Below are 20,159 nucleotides of genomic sequence, written 5' to 3'. Positions count from 1 at the left end.
AGAGCTGGAGTCTTACCCCAAGTCGCTGCTGATCCTGGGCGAAGGCGGAGTTCAGGTCCATCGCTCCTGACGCCACAGGGTGTGCTTGTCTCACTCCACAGCCCTGCACTTTGTAGCAGTGAGGACTGACACCACTTCTTTCAGAGCAATGTAGAAATTTTGAGCTTCTGTTTCTTTGAAAATGCAAAAAAGAACATTTTGTAAGAATACCCTATACTTTACATCTGAGAAACCGCTCACGCATGCAGCATCTCACGCAGAATGCTGTGGAGTCAGACTCAAAAGGCTGCACACCTGTGGCTCTCTTGATACGACATTCTGGAAAAGGCACATCTAGGGAAGAAAAGGGATTGGTGGTTGCCAGAGGCTGTTTCCTGATACGGACACAGCTCTCTGTGTACCAAAATTTGAAAAACTACACTAAAAATGGTGAGTTTATTTTACTGTATCTTTGTGCTTTAATTTTTAAAAATGAAAAGGAAAGAAAAAATGCTTGTAGCATCACTACTTCTCCCCCCCCCCCCCCAAAAAATACATATTTTTAGAGATAGTCTCCCTCTGTCGCCCAGGCTGGAGTGCAGTGGTACGGTCAGGTGCACGCCACCACACATGGCTAATTTTTAAAAATATTTTGTAGGGACAGGGTCTCCCTGTGTTGCCCAAGATGGTCTTGAACTCCTGGCGTCAAGTGATCCTCCTGTCTCGGCCTCCCAAAGTGGTTACATGCGTCTATACATGTGTTAAAGTTGGTAGAACTGAGGCTGGGTGCAGTGGCTCATGCCTATAATCCCACCACTTTGGGAGGCCGAGGCAGGCAGATTGCTTGAGCTCAGGAGTTCAAGACCAGCTTGGGCAAGGTGGTAAAGCCCCGTCTCTGCAAAAAATACAAAAATTAGCTGGGCGTGGTGGCTCACACCAGTGTAGTCCCAGCTACTTGGGAGGCTGAGGTGGGAGGATTGCTGGAGCCTGGAAGGCGGAGGTTGCAGTGAGCCGAGATCACACCACTGCATCCAGCCTGAGCAACAGAGGGAGGACACACTGTCTCAAAAAAAAAAAAGAGAAAAGAAATTGTAGAACTGTCCACTGAAAGAAAAAAGTCAATTTTACTGAATGATCCATTTTTAAAGCGTTATAATCAAAAGGAAAAGAAACACCAGCAATCCTAGAAGCATTTGAGCCCTCAAGAGCCCCACGCCCTGGTCCCCTGGGGAGGTGGTGGGCAGGGCGGGGCCTGTTTGACTCCTGCATTTCATACCTCCTACCTTCTGCATGTGTTACCTGTTGAAGAAAATATATATAATGTTATAAAAAGAACTTTAAAACTTTTTTCAAGACATCTTGGAAACACAAGAGTTGCAAATCTCGGCTGTGCGCAGTGGCTCACACTTGTGATCCCAGCACTTTGGGAGGCCGAGGCAGGTGGCTCACCTGAGGTCACGAGTTTGAGACCAGCCTGGTCAACATGGTGAAACCCCATCTCTACTGAAAATACAAAAATTAGCCAGGTATGGTGGCACACTCCTCTAGTCCCAGCTACTCCAGAGGCTGAGGCATAAGGATTGCTTGAACCAGGAGGTGGAGGTTGCAGTGAGCCGAGATGGTGCCAGTGCACTCCAGCCTGGGCTACAGAGCAAAATTCCATCTCAAAAAAAAAAAAATTGCAAATCTTGAAGTGTAGGTGAGAGCACACAAGAGTCCAAATCAGCAGGTGACTTTCAAGCACACAGCAGCCACCTTCCTTCCCCTGATGCGAAGGACGGTGGGGTGGCCGGCGCCTTGGGACCACCATCTGGAAGGTGTTTGTTTTTTCCCTTAGTGAAGTGACGTTTGTATACACTTAATGTATATAAATTTGTATACATTTAATTTTTTTTTTTAAAACAGGGTCTCGCTCTTGCCCAGACTGGAGTGCAGTGGCGCAATCTCGGCTCACTGCAACCTCTACCTTTCGGGTTCAAGCAGTTCTCATGCCTCAGCCTCCCGAGTAGCTGGGATTATAGGCGCACACCACCGTACCCCGATAATTTTTGTGTTTTTAGTAGAAACGAGGTTTTGCCACGTTGGCCAGGCTGCACTTGAACTCCTGACCTCAAGTGATCCACCTATCTCGGCCTCCTAAAGTGCTAGGATTACAGGCGAGAGCCACCGCACCCGGCCTTCATTTAATTTTTTAATTTCAGAGATGATTTCTAGTTTATTCACTCTAAGTTAATGGATATCTACTGTGTGCCAACAATTTTGCCTTTATGTATGTTCTTTAAAACTGGCCCCAGCTCAACAGATGGCCTCAGATGTACGGTGGGCTGGCAGTGTGTTAGCTGAGGAGACTTTCGCAGTTTCCAAGCTCCTTGAGCGGCTGTGCTACGTATTTTTGTGTCATTCTAAATCCATTTGGTTTTTTTAAATAGTTTTGAAAAGTTAAATTCTAACTTTTTTTTGTTTTAGGAGATAAAGTCCCTCCAATTAAACCAAATGCTGGGGAAGAATCTGTCATGAATCTTGACAAATTGAGATTTGCTGACGGAAGCATAAGAACGTCGGAACTTCGACTCAGCATGCAGAAGGTAAGAGCCTGGACTCACTCTGGAGTGAGCAGGCTGGCTGCATACCTGGCCCTGCACTGGTTTTGTTTTTTTAAAAATAGATTTAGGGGGATGCAGGTGCAGTTTGTGTGGATGTACCGTGAGGTGGTGGAGTCTGGGCTTTTCACGTCACCCAAGTCGTGTATGTTGTACCCAGCAGGTAATTGCTCATCCCCACCCCTCCCGCTTTTTGGAGCCCCCAGTCTCTGTTAGTCCACTCCGTGTGGCCACGTGTACTCACCCTTCAGCTTCCACTTCCAAGTGAGAATGTGACACTTGACCTTGAGTCACTTCACTTAGGATAGTGACCTCCTGTTCCATCCACGTGGCTGCAGAAGACATGATTGCGTTATTTTTTTATGGCTGAGTATTTCATGGTGTTTATGTACCACATTTTCTTTGTCCGGTCATCCGTTGGTGGGCACTTAGGTTGATTCCATGACTTTGCTATTGTGACTAGTGCTGCGATAAACATACGAGGCTCCACCAGTATCGAGGTAAACAGCAGTAGGACGTACTCCTCACCGTATCAAGAATATGAAAGAGACCAGGAGGCCTGAACTATACAGAAGTGCACTTTTCCACATAGAAGGTCAGCAGGCTAGGGCAGAATTAGTGACTGTTTAGCATCCAGGACAGCCTTCTCTGGTTCACTCGTGTGTGCTTGGGCGTGACCTCCGTGCCCTGACCGTCACGGGCTGTCATGGATGAGTCACAGCGTGGAGGAGAGGGAGCAGCAGGACTGCCGGAGAAGCTCAGTCCCCAGCAGGGCAGCTTTCTCTTAGCAGGTTTCCTGGAGTTCAACACAATACTGGTGCTTACATCTCAGGCCCACATATTGATCATGTCATCATGCCTGGCTTCCAGCAGCTTGGAAATGTCTTTAAGCCGGGCCTGTTGCTGCCCCTGAATATACTCAGAAGAGAGGGAGAGTGGGCGGTGGGTGGAAACTGATGTGTGCGGCCTGTGCTGCTGGGAGTCGGTCCAATAGGACCGTCTGTGACGATGGAAATGTTCCGAGTGTTTGCCGTCCAGTGTGGCAGCCATTAGCCACAGAGGGCTGTGGAGAACTTGATATATAGTCAGTCTAAGAAACTGAATTCCTCTAATAACAAGGATTCTTGTCCATGAATGAGATCTCTTGTCTACTATTTGCAAGAATTTCTGCGTATTTTCTAAAAAGAAGTCCATTGCTTTAGTCCTGTTCTGAAAGGCGTTTGGTGTTAAGACACAAGAGAACAGGTTCCCTGCTGACATTTCAGAGGCCTGTGCCCTTCAGCCCTGAAGTGAGGCTGGGCTGGAGGGAGGCTTTGTGGAACGGTGCCCTTCAGCCCTGAAGTGAGGCTGGGCTTGAGGGAGGCTTTGTGGGACGGTGCCCTTCGGTCCTGAAGTGAGGCTGGGCTGGAGGGAGGCTTTGTGGGACGGTGCCCTTCGGCCCTGAAGTGAGGCTGGGCTGGAGGGAGGCTTTGTGGAACGGTGCCCTTCGGTCCTGAAGTGAGACTGGGCTTGAGGGAGGCTTTGTGGGACGGTGAGAAGAACAGTGTGACTAAGGCACAGAAGGCTGAGTGATGCCCTGCAGTACTTTTGTAGGGTTGGAGGCCAGCTGTGAGAGAAGGAACCATTGCATTAGAGAATGGGAACATGCCTTAGGATACAGAAATGGCAAATCCGTGAGACAGTTTGAAGTGAGAATACTAGAAACATTCTCACCAAACAAGGTGTGTCTTGGTGCCTGCTGTATCGCAGGCTCCGTGAGATGCTGGAGTCAGCACTGAACAAACAGAGCTTCCTGTGCTTGTAGAAATGCGTTTTGTTGGGGGAAGGGATTTTTCTGCTGACTCTGGCTATTAATAGTAAGAATCAAAAAAAGAAATGAGGTAAATTGTTGGGAACAGGCCCCTAAACTGGCCATAAACAAAATCTCTGCAGCACCATGATATACTCATGATGGCCATGACGCCCACGCTGGAAGGTTGTGGGTTTTCCGGAATGAGGGCAAGGAACACCTGGCCCACCCAGGGCGGAAAACCGCATAAGTGTTTCTTAAACCACAAACAGTAGCATGAGCAATGTGTGCCTTAAGGACGTGTGCCTGCTGCAGATAACTAGCCAGAGCCGTCCCTTTGTTTCCCGTAAGGAATACTTTTAGTAAATCTTATAACTGGCTTGCTGTCAGTAAATATGTGGGTAAATCTCTGTTCGAGGCTCTCAGCTCTGAAGGCTGTGAGACCCCTGATTTCCCACTCCACATGCTATTTTCTGTGTGTGTGTCTTTAATTCCTCTAGTGCTGCTGGGTTAGGGTCTCCACGATCGAGTTGGTCTCGGCAGTAAATATTGAAAAGGAATAGATAAAATTGCTATTATTTACAGACATAATTTCCAAAAAATTCCCAGAGAATAAACTGAAAAATTAACAGAAACAAAACAAGAATGCAGTAAGGTGTCTGGATAAGAGATTTGTATCTAAAAATCAGTAGCTTTGTGATGTGCCAGCAGTAATCTGCTCAGACATCAGTAAATATCTCATTCACATTTCAAACAAAAAATTAAAAATGCCTTGAAATAATGTAACCAGAAATACAAGAAAGGATATGAAAACGTGGCTGCTAAAGGACATGAAAAAATATAATACTAGATTCTGAGATGCAACTTTTTTCATTTGTTCTTCCTGAAAAACCATTAGGTTGATGTGCATTTCAGTGTCATGATTATGTATGAGTCTAAGGAAAATCAGATGAAATGTCCAAATTAAACCATGAAGGTGCATTGGTAGAGGAGGAAACAATTAGGGTCAGGGGAGCAAAGCAGAGTTAGAGGGAGAAGCAAGGAGGAGGAGGGATCACGGAGGTGGTGTCTGTCTGTCCCACAGGAAGCAAAAGCTGACGCCCGGTTGCCAGCACACCTACAGTAAACTTCGGGTCCACTGCATGGCACGTTTCTCGCCACAGTAAAACTATGAAAGAAGTCAGTGTACAAGAAGCGTCTACAAAATAGGCAGAAGACAGTAGCCAGATGGGCCAAGGGCCCCAGCCACCCACGCCCCTCCCTCTCACTGAAGACCTTCAGCTCCAACCCCACTATCACCAGGGCTCTGCTCAGCTCCTCCTAGTTTGTGTCACCACAGGGCTGCTTTCTTGTGTCACGTTCACCACCAGACCCCACGTCAGGAGTCCCGCCAGGGGTGTGGGGAGGCAGCATTGCCTGGTTGGCCGCGGAGCCATGTGGAACATGGTGCCTCACAGGCAGTCTGCTTGGAGTCCTGGAGCCTGGCTGTATCCCACTGGAAAGGATGTGTCTGGGTCTAAGATGTGTATGTAACAGAAACATGTATTCAGAGCTTTAGTCAAAACTTCATTTTTAAGTTCAGAGTAATAAACTCATCTGAATTTCCTAATTTTTCTATTTAATTTACATAACTCAGCTGAAATGCAAAACAACAGTTAAGTCTAAAAGTTAAGCAGTTCTTGGTGTGGCTGCTTCTATGGATTAAAAGTTTACCAATAATATTTTGTGCCACAGTCAATGCAAAATCATGCTGCCGTGTTCCGTGTGGGAAGCGTGTTGCAAGAAGGTTGTGGGAAAATCAGCAAGCTCTACGGAGACCTGAAGCACCTGAAGACGTTTGACCGGGGTGAGCAGACAGCACAGCGGGCTCTGTGCAGTGTTGGGCCCTGCCTTCTGCAGGGTGGGCTGGTGTCTGTCCCGTCAGTGCTGACTTAGTTCCATGCTTGCTGTCCGGATGGGTCCTGGCCCACAGCCATGAAGCCATAACCAGTGGCTCCACGGACTAGCAGGCCCAGGCGGACAGCTCAGAAGGCCCCTGTGACGGGTCCCGCCTGCCCCTGGTGGAACTTTTTGTGTCCCCAGGAATGGTCTGGAACACAGACCTGGTGGAGACCCTGGAGCTGCAGAACCTGATGCTGTGTGCGCTGCAGACCATCTACGGAGCAGAGGCGCGGAAGGAGTCACGGGGCGCCCACGCCAGGGAAGACTACAAGGTGCGCCTTCTCGCCACACCCACCTGCACCTGCCTTTTCCTCCCACCTGGTGGGACTCAGCCCCACCCCTGCATTTTCTCTGCATTTTATTTCATTTCCCCAACAGTAAATCCAAAAAATGCCTTTTTCCCCCTGTTAACTTTGATCCCTGGGTTCCCGCCATCCTCTGGATCACTGTGACCTTTTCCTTGCTTTGGGTCAGCGTCCACTGATGGCAGCAGTGGCATCTCCAAGCCAATGTGCTTTGCTGTTAGAAGGCCAAGGTTAGAAGTGCAGCCAGAGTGGCATGACCAGGAAATAAATGCCAGTTTATTAAATAACGAGTAAGCCACCGTTTCAGACCTGCCCTGTGGAGGAAATGCCAGTTTATTAAATAACAAGTAAGCCACCATTTCAGACCTGCCCTAAGGAGGAAATGCCAGTTTATTAAATAACGAGTAAGCCACCGTTTCAGACCTGCCCTGTGGAGGAAATGCCAGTTTATTAAATAACGAGTAAGCCACCGTTTCAGACCTGCCCTGTGGTTTGGAAAAGGTATTATAGAGCCTGCCCTGTGGTCACTTGTTCTTCAGGTGAACTGATTTTTGTGCAGAGCACACGTGTTGGATTCTGCCTGGTAAGAGTTTTTCACATATGATAGCACGGAAAGGGAAGCTTGGGGTACAAATGCAAGTTCAGGATAAACCACATCAGCAAAAGGACAAAGGCTGCACGAGGCAGGCACACAGGCTGGTTCAGGACCGTGTGTGGGCGGCTGCTGGCGGCCTTTCCAGTCAGCTGAACGCGGTGAGTGGGAAATCATTTTTATTCACCATGAAATTTTACCGATTTACCCTCCACTGGAATATGCTGATGGCTGTGATCACTGCTCAGAACTTGCTCTTGCCTCTTTGTACATATTAAGAGTCTTTCCTGCGAAGTATATGAATCCGTGTTTGCCAGAATACAGAATAAAAATAAATTTATTATTTTTTATTTTTTTGAGATAGAGTCTCGCTGTCCCCCAGGCTGAAGTGCAGTGGCGTGATCTCAGCTCACTGCAAGCTCTGCCTCCCGGGTTCAAGTGATTCTCCTGCCTCAGCCTCCCAAGCAGCTGGGATTACAGATGCATGCCACCATGCCTGGCTAATTTTGTATTTTCAGTAGAGTTGGGGTTTCACCATGTTGGCCGGGCTGGTCTTGAACTCCTGACCTCAAGTGAACCACACACCTCGGCCTCCCAAAGTGCTGGGATTACAGGCGTGAGCCACTGTGCCTGGCCAGTAGCATAAATTCAGTTGGTAACAACAAGTTTTAATTAGAATAGAAGCCAGGTGCAGTGGCTCACACCTGTAATCCCAGCATTTGGGAGGCTGAGGCAGGCAGATCACTTGAGCCCGGAGTTCTAGACCAGCCTGGGCAACATGGCGAAACCTGTCTCTACACAAAAATAAAAAATTAGCCAGGCGTGGTGGTACGCACAGGAGGCTGAGGCAGGATGATTGATTGAGCCGGGGAAGTCAAGGCTCCAGCGAGCTGTGATCACACCACTGCACTCCAGCCTGGGTGACATAGCGAGAGCCTGTCTCAAAAGAAAAACAAGTTTTTTTTAAATAAAAACAGGCTGAAAGAGAAGATGGAGGTAGTAGGTAGTCCCCCAGCGCGTGCAGCAGAAAGACAAAGTATTTGGTGAACTCTCAGGTACATAAAGGGTGTCTGAGGGAACGTGCGGACACGGATTCCTCTGGACTCACTGCTGGCTGCACACCCCCTGGCCAGCCATGTGGCCTCCGTGGGTTCTGAACATGTTGATGGTGCCGGGGCTGATGTGGAAATGGAATGAGTTCTAGGGCATCTGTCTCTTAGATCATTTTAATGTTTGCTGTGTTTTTTCTGTATTGCTCTGTTAGAGTAATAAGATACGTGATGGTGTTTCTGGCCTCAGGTGCGGATTGATGAGTACGATTACTCCAAGCCCATCCAGGGGCAACAGAAGAAGCCCTTTGAGGAGCACTGGAGGAAGCACACCCTGTCCTACGTGGACGTCAGCACTGGGAAGGTCAGTGTGGAGCTGGTTCTCACCACAGCCCAAAATGCGCACGGCCCCGCCCAGGTTCGCGGGCTGACCTTGCTGATGGTGAACCGGGAGGAGCAGGCCGGATTTAAATCAACTCCTGACAGATTTGAGGCACCACTGAAACAGGCACTCTGACAGCAGTCAGGCTTCTGGCTGGAAACTGAATCCAGCGCCTGCAGGTGGCTCAGAGGAGCCTTGAGGAAGGGCTGCTCCGTGGTGTGGGCCAGATGGAAGTCCCTGGGCAGGAGCAAGTGTCCAAGGCCTGGTGGCGGGGAGGAGATGAGGATTGTGGACTTAGGGAGAAAGTCAGCGTCTGTGGGGTGGGGACACACAGCCACTACCAGAAACCAGTCCCAAGCCAAGGGAGCCCAGAAGAGACCCCTCCCCTCTCCTCCCTTGAGCTGGCCCAACTGGAAGCATCTGCACGGGAGCCGAGGGGATGTGGTGCAGCCCTTAGCATCCCCTGGGCACTGAGCAAGCAGAGAAGGGAAGGGCAGAAATTGAGGAGGGGTTGGGGTGAGCAGAGGGTTTGTGGTGAGCAGCGTCCTGGGAACAGCCAGCCAAGGGTGTGGTAGGGGGGTTGCAGCCTTGTTCCACACAAGCACAGTTCACCTGTGTGGCATTTCCGCTGGGCATTAAGATTCAGAAATAATGAAGATAGAAAGCTTTTACCCTTAAGCTTTTCGTAGCTTGTAAGAGATAGTCGTATAATCACTTACCTGTGTCTGTGGAAGTTACCTTTGGACTCTCACTATCATCTAGTGTGTCTGTAATTCAGGCAGTAGGTCATTTTCAGAATTTGTCATGAAGGCCATTTCCTGATCGTATATAGAAATCACACCTCACTCGCCTAGCACAAGTCTGTTTTTAATGTTTCCAGGTTCGGGTTTTTTGTTTTTCTGAGACAGTCTCATCTCTGTTGCCCAGGCTGAAATGTGGTGGCTCGATCTTGTCTCACTGCAGCCTCAACCTCCCCCTGGCTCAGGTGATCCTCCCACCTCAGCCTCCCAGGCACACGCCACCATGCCTGGCTAATTTTTGTATGTTTTGTAGAGACGGGATTTCACCACATTGCCTAGGCTAGTCTTGAACTCAAGTGATCCACCTGTCTTGACCTCCCCAACAGGCATGAACCAACACGCTCAGCCAGTTTTAGTGATTTTTCAAGAAATACATATTCATTTCAGAAAGTACAAAGAGATTGAAATAAGAGCTCACTAACCAGAGACGACCCATTATGGTTTAAATTTCTTTGTATATGTGCCTACCTTTTCGTGTGTGTGCATTTTTAATACACAACTTGAGTATTCCTTCTCTGAAATCCTTGGGACCAGAAGTGTTTCGGATTTCAGGCTTGTTCAGACTTTGGAATATATCTGCATGATACTTACTGTCTGAGTGTCCCCAGTCGGAAGATCTGACTCCATAGCACATTTCTTTTGAATGTCATGTTGGTGCTCAGAAAGCTTCAGGTTTTGGAGAATTTCAGATTTTTGGATTAGGGATGTTCAACCTATGTAAATATTTACTTTGAACTGGAAGTAGGTAGTTTAAACATACAGTGTCTCGGTATAGACAAGGGTTCTCCCACTTTTCATGACGGGAGCATTTTTGTAAAGCACTGAGAATCTGGCACAGGGTCATTTCGTTGCTCTGTTCCACTCTACGGATCTGCCGCCATTTACAGTCCCCTGTTGCGCATGTAGATCATTTTTGAATTTGTTATTGGAAAAGACTGCGGCAAATACCTTTAAGTTCCCATGCCATTAATCTACTTTTATAGTTAAAATTTTTCAAAAGGAATACATGAGATGGCTTTTTGTACATTTTTATGCTTACCACTGATTCTTCTTTTCAAGGTCACTCTGGAATATAGACCCGTAATCGACAAAACTTTGAACGAGGCTGACTGTGCCACCGTCCCCCCAGCCATTCGCTCCTACTGATGAGACAAGATGCAGTGATAACAGAATCAGCTTTTGTAATTATGTATAATAGCTCATGCATGTGTCCATGTCATAACTGCCTTTATATGCTTCTGCACTCCGGGGAAAAAGGAGTACATTGAAGGGAGATTGGCACCCAGTGGCTGGTAGCTTACCAGGAACCCAGTGGCCAGGGAACGTGGCACTTACCTTTGTCCCTTGCTTCATTCTTGTGAGATGATAAAACTGGGCACAGCTCTTAAATAAAATACAAATGAACAAACTTTCTTTTATTTCCAAATCCATTTAAAATATTTTACTATTATGACTTTAGTCATATTTGTTGACCTAAAAATCAAATGTAATAATCTTTGTATTCTGTTACATCAAAATCCAGATATTTTGTTGTGGTTTCTTTTTTTTCTTTTTTCTTTTCTTTTTTTGAGACAGGATCAGTGCAGTGGTGCAGTCTCAGTTTACTGCAGCCTCAAACTCCTGGGCAGCTCAAGTGATCTTCCCAACCCAGCCTTCTGAGTAGTTGGGGCTACAGGTGTGCACCACCATGCCCAGCTAATTTATTTTTTAATTGTAGGGACAGGGTCTCACTATGTTGCCTAGGCTGTTCTCAAACTCCTGGGCTCAGGTGATCCTTCCTCCTTGGCCTCCCAAAGTGCTGGAATTATAGGTGTGAACCACCATGCCTGGCCTTATTGTAGTTTATTTCTAAGTTCAAATTAATGTTGGTGCCTGAGAGCGAATGGAGAAAACTAGTATTTCCTCCCTTTTCTTGGCAGATGGTTTACTAGGTCAGTGTGTCCTCGATTATTTAAATCAGGGGTCCCCAATCCCCAGGCCACAAATTGGTACCACTTCCATGGCCTGTTGGGAACCGGGCCGCACAGTAGGGGGTGAGCAGCTGGCCAGTGAACATTACTGTGTGAGCTCCGCCCCCTGCCAGAGCATTACTGTGTGAGCTCTGCCTCCTCTCAGATCATTAGTGTGAGCTCCGCCCCCCGTCAGATCATTAATGTGTGAGCTCCGCCCCCTGTCAGATCATTACTGTGAGCTCCGCCCCCATCAGATCATTACTGTGTGAGCTCCGCCCCCTGTCAGATCATTACTGTGTGAGCCCCGCCCCCTGTCAGATCATTACTGTGTGAGCCCCGCCCCTGTCAGATCATTACTGTGTGAACTCCGCCTCCTGTCAGATCAGTGGTGGCATTAGATTCTTATAGGAATGGAACCCTGTTGTGAACTGCGCATGCGAAGGATCTAGGTTATGCGCTGCTTATGAGAATTTAATGCTCATGATCTGAGGTGGAACCGTTTCATCTCCAGACCATCCCCACCATCCCCACACTTGTCCATGGAAAAAGTGTGTTCCGTGAAACCAGTCCCTGGTGCCAAAACAGTTAGGGACCGCCAGTTTAAATAGCCAAATACTAAAAGAACTGGCGTAGAAGTAAATGGGCTGCTGCTTTATTTTAAGACTGTTCTTTTTAGAGAACAATGACAATTATTTCCAAGTTCGTCATTAGAAAATAATATTAGGTTGGTGCAAAAGTAATTGCAGTTTTTGCCATTACTTTCAATGGTAAAAGCCACATTACTTTTGCACCAACTTAATATGATAAATTTGTTCCTTAAAGTGTATTTTTGGTAAGAAAAACCTTTTGTTTTTCCTTCTATTAATTTTTTGTTTTTTTCTTGGTAGAGACAGAGTTTTGCCATGCTGCCCAGGCTGGAGTGCAGTGGTGTGATCTCAGCTCACTACAACCTCCACCGCCCGGGCTCCAGCAATCCTCCCACCTCAGCTTCTCAAGGAGCTGAGACTACAGGTGTGAGCCACTCTGCCTGGCTAATTTTTATATTTTTTACAGAGATGGGGTTTCACCATCTTGCCCAGGCTGATCTCAAACTCCTGGGCTCAAGCAGTCCTCCTGCCTCAGCCTCCCAGAGTATTGGGATTATAGGTGTGAGCCACTGCCAGAAAAACTTTCCTAAGGCAAGGCAGGTTTTACATTATATTTAGATTTTTTTTTTTTAATGATATCTTTTTTGGCCGTGCACAGCTAGAGAACAACACATCACGCAGAGGAAACAGTTGTGCTTATGTGATGGGGCCTCAGCACTAGGAAGGAGTGGACTGTTGGCACATGCAGCAGCTTGAATAAATCTGAAAGTCACTATAGTCACTATGCTGCGTAAGAGAAGCCAAATAAAAAAGTGCATGCTGTGTACAGAGGGTGTCGAGAATGCCTCCTGTGTGACGGAAGGCAGATCTGTGGTTCCCTGCAGACTGGCAGGAGCAGATTCTTAAGGCACAGGAAGAAGCTTGCAGCAGGTAGAATGTGTTCATTACCTTCTGTGCATTACACCAAAAAAAAGCTGGTAATAAAAATGCTAACCAAAAATTGGTGAAACTAGGATGAAATTTCTTACCTGTGTGATTGGTAAACGTGCAGGTTTGCCATCATGTTTTGTTTATGAAGCTGTGGGGTACAAGGATTCTCATACCTCACTGTGGAATGCAGAACGTTGCAGCCTCGTGGAAGAGGATTTGGCAGCGTCTAACGAAAGTATGTGGCATTTGCCCTTTGACTCAGCAATTCTAGAATCTGCCTCAAAAAAACTGGCAAAGAAATGAAAGGACTTTACGCACAGAGTTCTTTTGACAGCCTGAATGTGTTTGCAACCAAGTTCTTCACTGTGGCATTTGTAAAACCGGAAACAATCAAAATGTCCATCAGTAGGGGATTAGGAACATTAATTTGTACAGTGGGGAACTCAGTACCAGAAGGAGGAATGAGGAAGGCCTATTGATAAGGGGCAGAGTACATATAATATAATGCAAATATGTATTTGCTTTTTCTTAAAACAGTACAAAGATGAAAAACTAAAGTGGTTGCTGTGGAGGACAGGGGTCAGTGGTGGAAGTGAGACCGAAATATACTCTGAAGTAATACCTGGACCTTGAAATTTTAAATGTTTTACATATTACCAAACTAAGTTTTTAAGATAGTCCCTAAAATTGAAAGAATAGTATCTGAAATGAATGAATCTAAATTCCTTGGATTGCATTCTACAGGCACCAACTCTGAGATCAAAATTTGGAAGGTGGCCCTGAGCAGTAGCTGAAGGGAAGCAGGAGGTGGGACAGGAAAGAGGTGGTGTTGTGGGGCGTCCGGGAGCCAGGTCCCACAAGGGCAGCTGGGCCCGTGCTCACTGTGGGAGCTGGTGTGTTCCTTCACCAGCCAACACTCCACAGGTTCAGGATGGTCAATTCCGGGCACCCCCAGCCTACTCCAGGACGTACTCCTGCCACCAGAGAAAGCTCCTAGGCAGCGTCCCGGGTGCTTGTGGTGTCAGAATCCAGTTGGAATCTGAGGAGTGACCTGGGGCTGGCTGGGCTAGGCAGCATCACGGGTTTCTGCAACCCAAGTGCACATCAGGCTGGTGACAGTCACACAGCCTGTTCATGTGTCGTCAGAACATCGCTAGAACACAGCACTTCAAGTGTGCACATTTAGTGAGCCACAGTCTAAAGATAAATAGAGCCACTGAAATCCTAAATTTCAATCAATCATTGTTACTTGTCTTACTGGTATTAATCCTTTGAAATTATGTGGGGTGGGAGTTAAAGCTAATAACTAATTATGTTAATGCTAAAACAGATTTTTCTGGCCAGGTGCAGTGGCTCACGCCTGTAATCCCGGCACTTTGGGAGGCCGAGGCGGGCAGATCACTTGAGGCCAGGAGTTCAAGACCAGCGTAGCCAACATGGTGAAATCGCATCTCTACTAAAATTCAAAAATTAGCTGGGCACGGTGGCAGGTGCCTGTAGTAATCCCAGCTATTTGGGAGGTTGAGGCAGGAGAATCGCTTGGACCCGGGAGGCGGAGGTTGCAGTGAGCCGAGAGTGAGCCATTGCACTCCAGTCTGGGCAACAAGAGCAAGACTCTGTCTCAAAAAAAAAAAAAAAAGAATTGTCAAATTACCACCCCTAATGCCCTGGTTCTCTAACCTGTGTAAGAGGATCACCTGGAGGGACCCCACCCCAGACCTTCCGATTCAGTCCTGGCGGGACCCCACCCCAGACCTTCTGATTCAGTCCTGGCGGGACCCCACCCCAGACCTTCCGATTCAGTCCTGGGGGGACCCCCACCCCAGGCCTTCCGATTCAGTCCTCGGGGGACCCCACCCCAGACCTTCTGATTCAGTCCTGGCGGGACCCCACCCCAGACCTTCCGATTGAGTCCTGTGGGGATCCACCCCAGACCTTCCGATTCAGTCCTGGGGGGACCCTACCCCAGATCTTCTGATTCAGTCCTGATTCGGCCTGAGAATTTGCATTTCTAACATGTCCAGGGACCACAGTTTGAAAACCTCCAATGGCAGACATGGTCCAATAAATGAAGGAATAATAACAGGTGGCAACCTCAGACAGCTTCCTCCCAACCAGTAAGAAAGTAAATCCTTTTGTAAACTAAGAGGAAGTATTAATATGGACGTTTGAGCAGACATTTAAGTGTCAGGACAAAGAATTAAAAACTAGCACAGGCACCCCTGAAGCATGATAGGATGGCAACAGAAGGCTGATTTAGTTTCCGAGAAATAGCTGACAGGCAGTGTTGTGTGTGTGTCTACTGCTTAGGAACCCAGAACAAACCTTCAGACCGTTTTCATGAGTACTGAGACCAAGAAAACCACTGGGCAGTGGGTGGTCTGGAAATGGAAATGTTTATGGTACTCCACTCATGAGTCGTGGAACCATGTTTCATACCGAAAACGTTTTGTAAATGTGGGCTTCAAGGTTTCAAAGTGAACCCATATGTGTTAGGAGAAAGGACACACCAAAGACGTAAAATAATTGGGTCAATATAAAATGAAAGTAGAATATTGCCCAGAGAGAAGATGTGGGTAATTGCTAACACGGATCAAAGGCACCAAAAAGCTGAGCTGTGTTTAAGATATTCAGACCCGCACCGTCCCGAGCAGCAGACACGGCGGCCGCTGTGTGTGAGATGCTCAGACCTGCCCCGTCCCGTGCAGTAGACACAGTGGCAAGTAGCCTCCGCACTGGAGAGTGCAGCTATGGAACGATGCTATCACCGGAAAGTTCCATCAGCCAGCACTGACGCAGACCTTTGCAAATGCCCCCTCACACCGAACAGCACCTATTTGATAGATTGTCCACTACTCAGTGAAAAGCCTGTGTTAAAAGCGGTATTTGGTAGAAGAGCAAAACGGGAAAAATTAAAAGTGGCAGGTCATTGTCTTCCATACTGAATTCTGGCAGAAGAATGTTGCAAGGAAGACGGGAGCCACAGGAGAAAGTATCCTTGTCCCAAGACAGGAGGGGGTGCCAGGCACGGTTGGCTCTGTCCCTGGAATTCTATGGCCGGAATCTGGAAAAAGGAAAAGTGACTGGAAAAGGAAAGATTCTGTGTGCAAATGTCATGATGCAGCCATCAGTGATCCTGAGAAAATAAGTGAACCAAAGTGGCTTTGGAGGGATGCTGCTGGATACATGTACAGATACAATGTACACTTGCATATGCTTGTTCACACAAAGGACAGGATGGTCATCCGCTCATTCAACAAATACTTGTCAAGGGCCTATATGTGCCAAAGACATCAGATGCACAAGAGGGTGCACTGTGGAACACATGCGCCCAGAAACGCTTAGAAAAATTCTAAGGAAAACAGAAAAGGCATTTTCAAATTAGAGAAATGAGACCACAGTAAAGACTGACCCAGTATTTGGATACATTATGTGATTAACCTTAACACAGGGAGGAAAGTGTTATCTTTCAGTTAATTTCTCAACTTCTGGAAAGCTTAGAACAGACCTGGCTAGGAGGAAACTGAATCCGAGGCAGGTGAGATCGTGGTGCCTGGATGCTTCCAGTGATTGGGTCAGCAGAACCAGGGGTGGGAGACGATCTCTCTTTTTGTTGGCAGATGGCGGTCTCCGCTGTAGCTTTGTCCCTGGTGACGGGACTCAGGCAGCATCCCCCATCAGTGGCAAAACCCCCGCCTCTGAGAATGTGGAGAGGACTTGTGAAGACAATGTTGTCCCACGCAGCACAGCCCAAGTGCTGGCAGGATTCAGAGCTAGAGGTTTCTTAGAGGGCAGGGTTGCGGAAGAGGCAGGGACTGCAGCTGCATAGTTTGTGTATATATCAGGCCAGTATCTCTTGTTCTAGACACATCCATTTGTGCATTCGTATGAGTATGCACGCAGGGTGTTTTTTCTTCTTTCCTTTTTTTTTTTTTTTTTTTTGGGAGATGGAGTCTCGCTCTGTCACTGAGGCTGGAGTGCAGTGGCGCCATCTTGGCTCACTGCAAGCTCCGCCTCCCAGGTTCATGCCATTCTCCTGCCTCAGCCTCCCGCGTAGCTGGGATTACGCTAATTGTCTGTAGTTTTAGTAGAGACGGGGTTTCACTGTGTTAGCCAGGATGGTCTCGATCTCCTGACCTTGTGATCTGCCTGCCTCGGCCTCCCAAAGTGCTGGGGTTACAGGCGTGAGCCACTGCACTCGGCCAGGGTGTTTTTTCTTTAAACCTTAATTTCATAGTAATTAACTTCCCTTTCAAGAGTCAGCTGTGCTGCCACTGAGATGAGGTAGAAAAGGCACAAAAGGATCTGGGCTTGAATCTCCTCTTACTGCATGCTTGGCTTTAGGCAAGTTACTTTCTCAGAACTATAATTTTATCTTCAGTAAAATGTGGATGTGGTGCCTTGGCATGGTGAGGACTAAACAAAGTCACATATTTAAATGTTAGAGTGGATTCTAGCTGGTTGCATTCATTAAGTATGTCCTCTCTTGAATGAAGGCATTTTCTGCCCCTAGAACTAAGGGAAAGCATCACGGAACACTCCTGGGTGCCATGGGTGATGACGGCTGTGGTACTCCAGGTTGGAGACTCGGCCAACAGTCAGTACAGCCCAACTCACTGTTGGGATATGGAGGCTGAGGCCTGCTGCAGTCACTGAGATGCTCCCCACTTTTTGAAAATTTAAAATAGCCCAAGCTAGTCTTAAAGTTCTGGCCTCACGCGATCCTCCCACCTAAGCCTCCCAAAGTGCTGGGATTATAGACGTGAGCCACTGCATCCAGCGCTGAGCTGTTTCTTGCTGAGGTGTCCCTGTAAGAGGAACTTCCAGATTGGGTCACAAAATCATAGTTGTTAGTATTTTCAGAGTTCTGGAGAACAAAACAGGAGCCAGTGATGGGAAGGAGAATAAAGATGGACTTCAGAAACTACAGATCAAAGAACTGTGGAAGATTCTAGAAAGGATTCTTCAACAAGTGATATGAATACTTTGTCAATGAAAAGACTGAAACTCTGTGAATACTTGCAGAGATTTATTCTGAGCCAAATAGAGTGGCCACGCCCATGACACAGCCCTCAGGAGGTGGTTGGGGTGCAACTTGGTTTTACGCATTTTAGAAGGTCATGAGACATCAATCAAATCTATTTAAGATATACCTTGGTTCAGCCCAGAAAGGCAGGACGACTCGAAGTGGGGGCTTCTGGGTTATAAAAATGTTCTGATTGGCAATTAGTGGGGGCTTCTGGGTTTTAAAAATGTTCTGATTGGCAATTAGTTGAGAGTTATTACCAACAGAAAGGAATGTCTGGGTTAAAAGAGGTTGTGGAGACCAAAGTTTTATCAGCAGATGAAGCCTTGGGGTAGCAGGCATCCCCTGAATTCCAAAAGGGGGGAGGGCATAGTCAGCCATGTCCCACCCCCGCTTCATGGTTTTCAGGTTAATTTGGAGTGCCCTGGCTCAGAGAAGGGGTCCATTCAGATGGGTGGGGCCTTAGAATTTTATGTTTGATTTACAACTTTATGAAGAGAACACTAGAAACCACTTGAATTCACTACATCATGAAAAAAAAAAATCCACATTGTAGAAGAGGTTTGTAGATTAACACATTAAGTGAATGCCAAAGCCACAAAATACCTAAATTTCTTTGAGGAATTTGAAAACTCTCAGGTATATGCCTTGTGGACAAGAGAGACAGAAAAATGGGACAGAGGTTGAGATGGTTTGGAGAATGGATAGCTGATCAGATCTATAGCTGTGCCTAGAGTGCTGAATAATGGATTTGCGTCCACAGGGAAGAAAGTCTCAGGTGCCACTGATAAAAGACCACGTCGTTGGCTCTGGGTCCATTCAACATCTTGGCAGGCAAATTAGTAAAAATTCGGAGACAACGCTTGGAACTACGAGGATGAAAAGAGCATTCGTGGAATGAGGCATTGAAGAACCTGAAAAGCTGGAAAAACCCCACGAAGAAATGAGAATAATTGTAGTATCCTGAACCAGGGATGGACACAGGACACAGGACTGGGGTGGAAGGCGGCAAAGACCCAGGGATCAGTGGCCCGAAGCTGGGCACTTCCCAATTGCGGGGATTGGTGCTACAGGCACTCCAGGCTCCACCGCAGAACTGTGTCCAGCACGGAGGCAGTGCTGTCTCGGGGGAGGCAGGGCCGCACCACCACGGGGCGGGAAGGGACCTGGCAGGGAGGCGCCCAGTGTTGCCAGCTGCAGGGCGTCGGGGGCGGCGCTGAGGCAGAGCGCGGGGGCGCAGGTTAAACCTAAAGGAGGGAAGCTTTTACGGGCGGAACAGACAACCGAGAACGCTGCACACTGTTCTTCCCACCCGAAATGCGTTTTCCCTTTTTTTTTTTTTTTGAGACGGAGTTTCGCTCTTGTTGCCCAGCCTGGAGTGCAACGGCCTGATCTCCGCTCACTGTAACCTCCGCCTCCCGGCTTCAAGCAGTTCTCCTGCCTCAGCCTCCCGAGTAGCTGGGAATAGGCGTGCGCCACCACCCCCGGCTAATTTTGTATTTTTAGTAGATACGGGGTTTCTCCATATTGGTCAGGCTGGTCTCGAACTCCCGACTTCAGGTGATCCACCGGCCTCGACCTCCCAAAGTGCTGGGATTACAGGCGTCAGACACTGCGCACGGCCTGCTTTTTTTTTTTTTTTTTTTTTTTTTTTGGCAGAGTCTCGCTGTCCACCGGGCTGGAGTGCAGTGATCTCGGCTCCCTGCGGCCTCGACCTCCTGGGCTCAGGCGATCCTCCCGCCTCTGCCCATGGAGTAGATGGGGCCACAGGGGCCTGCCACCACGCCCGACTATTTTCTGCAATTTTTGTAGGGATGGGGTCTGGCCACGCTGCCCAGGCTCGTCCGAACTGCTGGGCTCAAGAGCTCCGCCCGCCTCCGCCTCCCACAGCGCAGGGATCACAGGCGTGAGCTAGCGCGCCCCGCCCAGAGTTTCCGACTGTTAGCCTGAATCACATTCACGTCAAAACTTCTCTATATACAAGAACTGAAAGGCTAACTAACTCCCTGCTCCATCACTTCCCGTCCTGGGTCGCGGAGCCAGACATTTTCTCCAAGCACCTTCCCAGCACCGCTAGCCGGCTGCCTGCTCCAGAGCTCTGGCTTTCTCCAGGCGCCCCGGACCGCACAGGCCCCGCAGGCGCCAGGGCGTTGCTTGGCAACTGAGCTGCGAGGGGATTGGCCGCGCAGGACCCCGTGACCATCCCGGAGACTACGCATTTCCTGCG

General features: G+C 48.0%; 1 protein-coding gene across 1 annotated transcript in view; it reads left to right on the top strand.

Annotated features, from left to right (window-relative positions):
• SDHA (succinate dehydrogenase complex flavoprotein subunit A) overlaps positions 1 to 10,845 on the top strand; it is a 32,037-nt gene extending 21,192 nt beyond the window's left edge. Inside the window, exons 11-15 of the mRNA XM_073014882.1 lie at positions 2,446 to 2,564; positions 6,103 to 6,214; positions 6,451 to 6,581; positions 8,506 to 8,619; positions 10,497 to 10,845. Of these exons, the coding sequence (XP_072870983.1) occupies positions 2,446 to 2,564; positions 6,103 to 6,214; positions 6,451 to 6,581; positions 8,506 to 8,619; positions 10,497 to 10,583 (563 nt within the window). The 3' untranslated portion in view covers positions 10,584 to 10,845. The remainder of the gene's footprint in view (positions 1 to 2,445; positions 2,565 to 6,102; positions 6,215 to 6,450; positions 6,582 to 8,505; positions 8,620 to 10,496) is intronic.
• Positions 10,846 to 20,159: the final 9,314 nt, after the last annotated feature.

The sequence above is a fragment of the Chlorocebus sabaeus genome, chromosome 4, assembly GCF_047675955.1.
Source record: "Chlorocebus sabaeus isolate Y175 chromosome 4, mChlSab1.0.hap1, whole genome shotgun sequence".
Lineage (NCBI taxonomy): Eukaryota > Metazoa > Chordata > Mammalia > Primates > Cercopithecidae > Chlorocebus > Chlorocebus sabaeus.
This window is presented reverse-complemented; position numbering and strand designations above follow the sequence as displayed.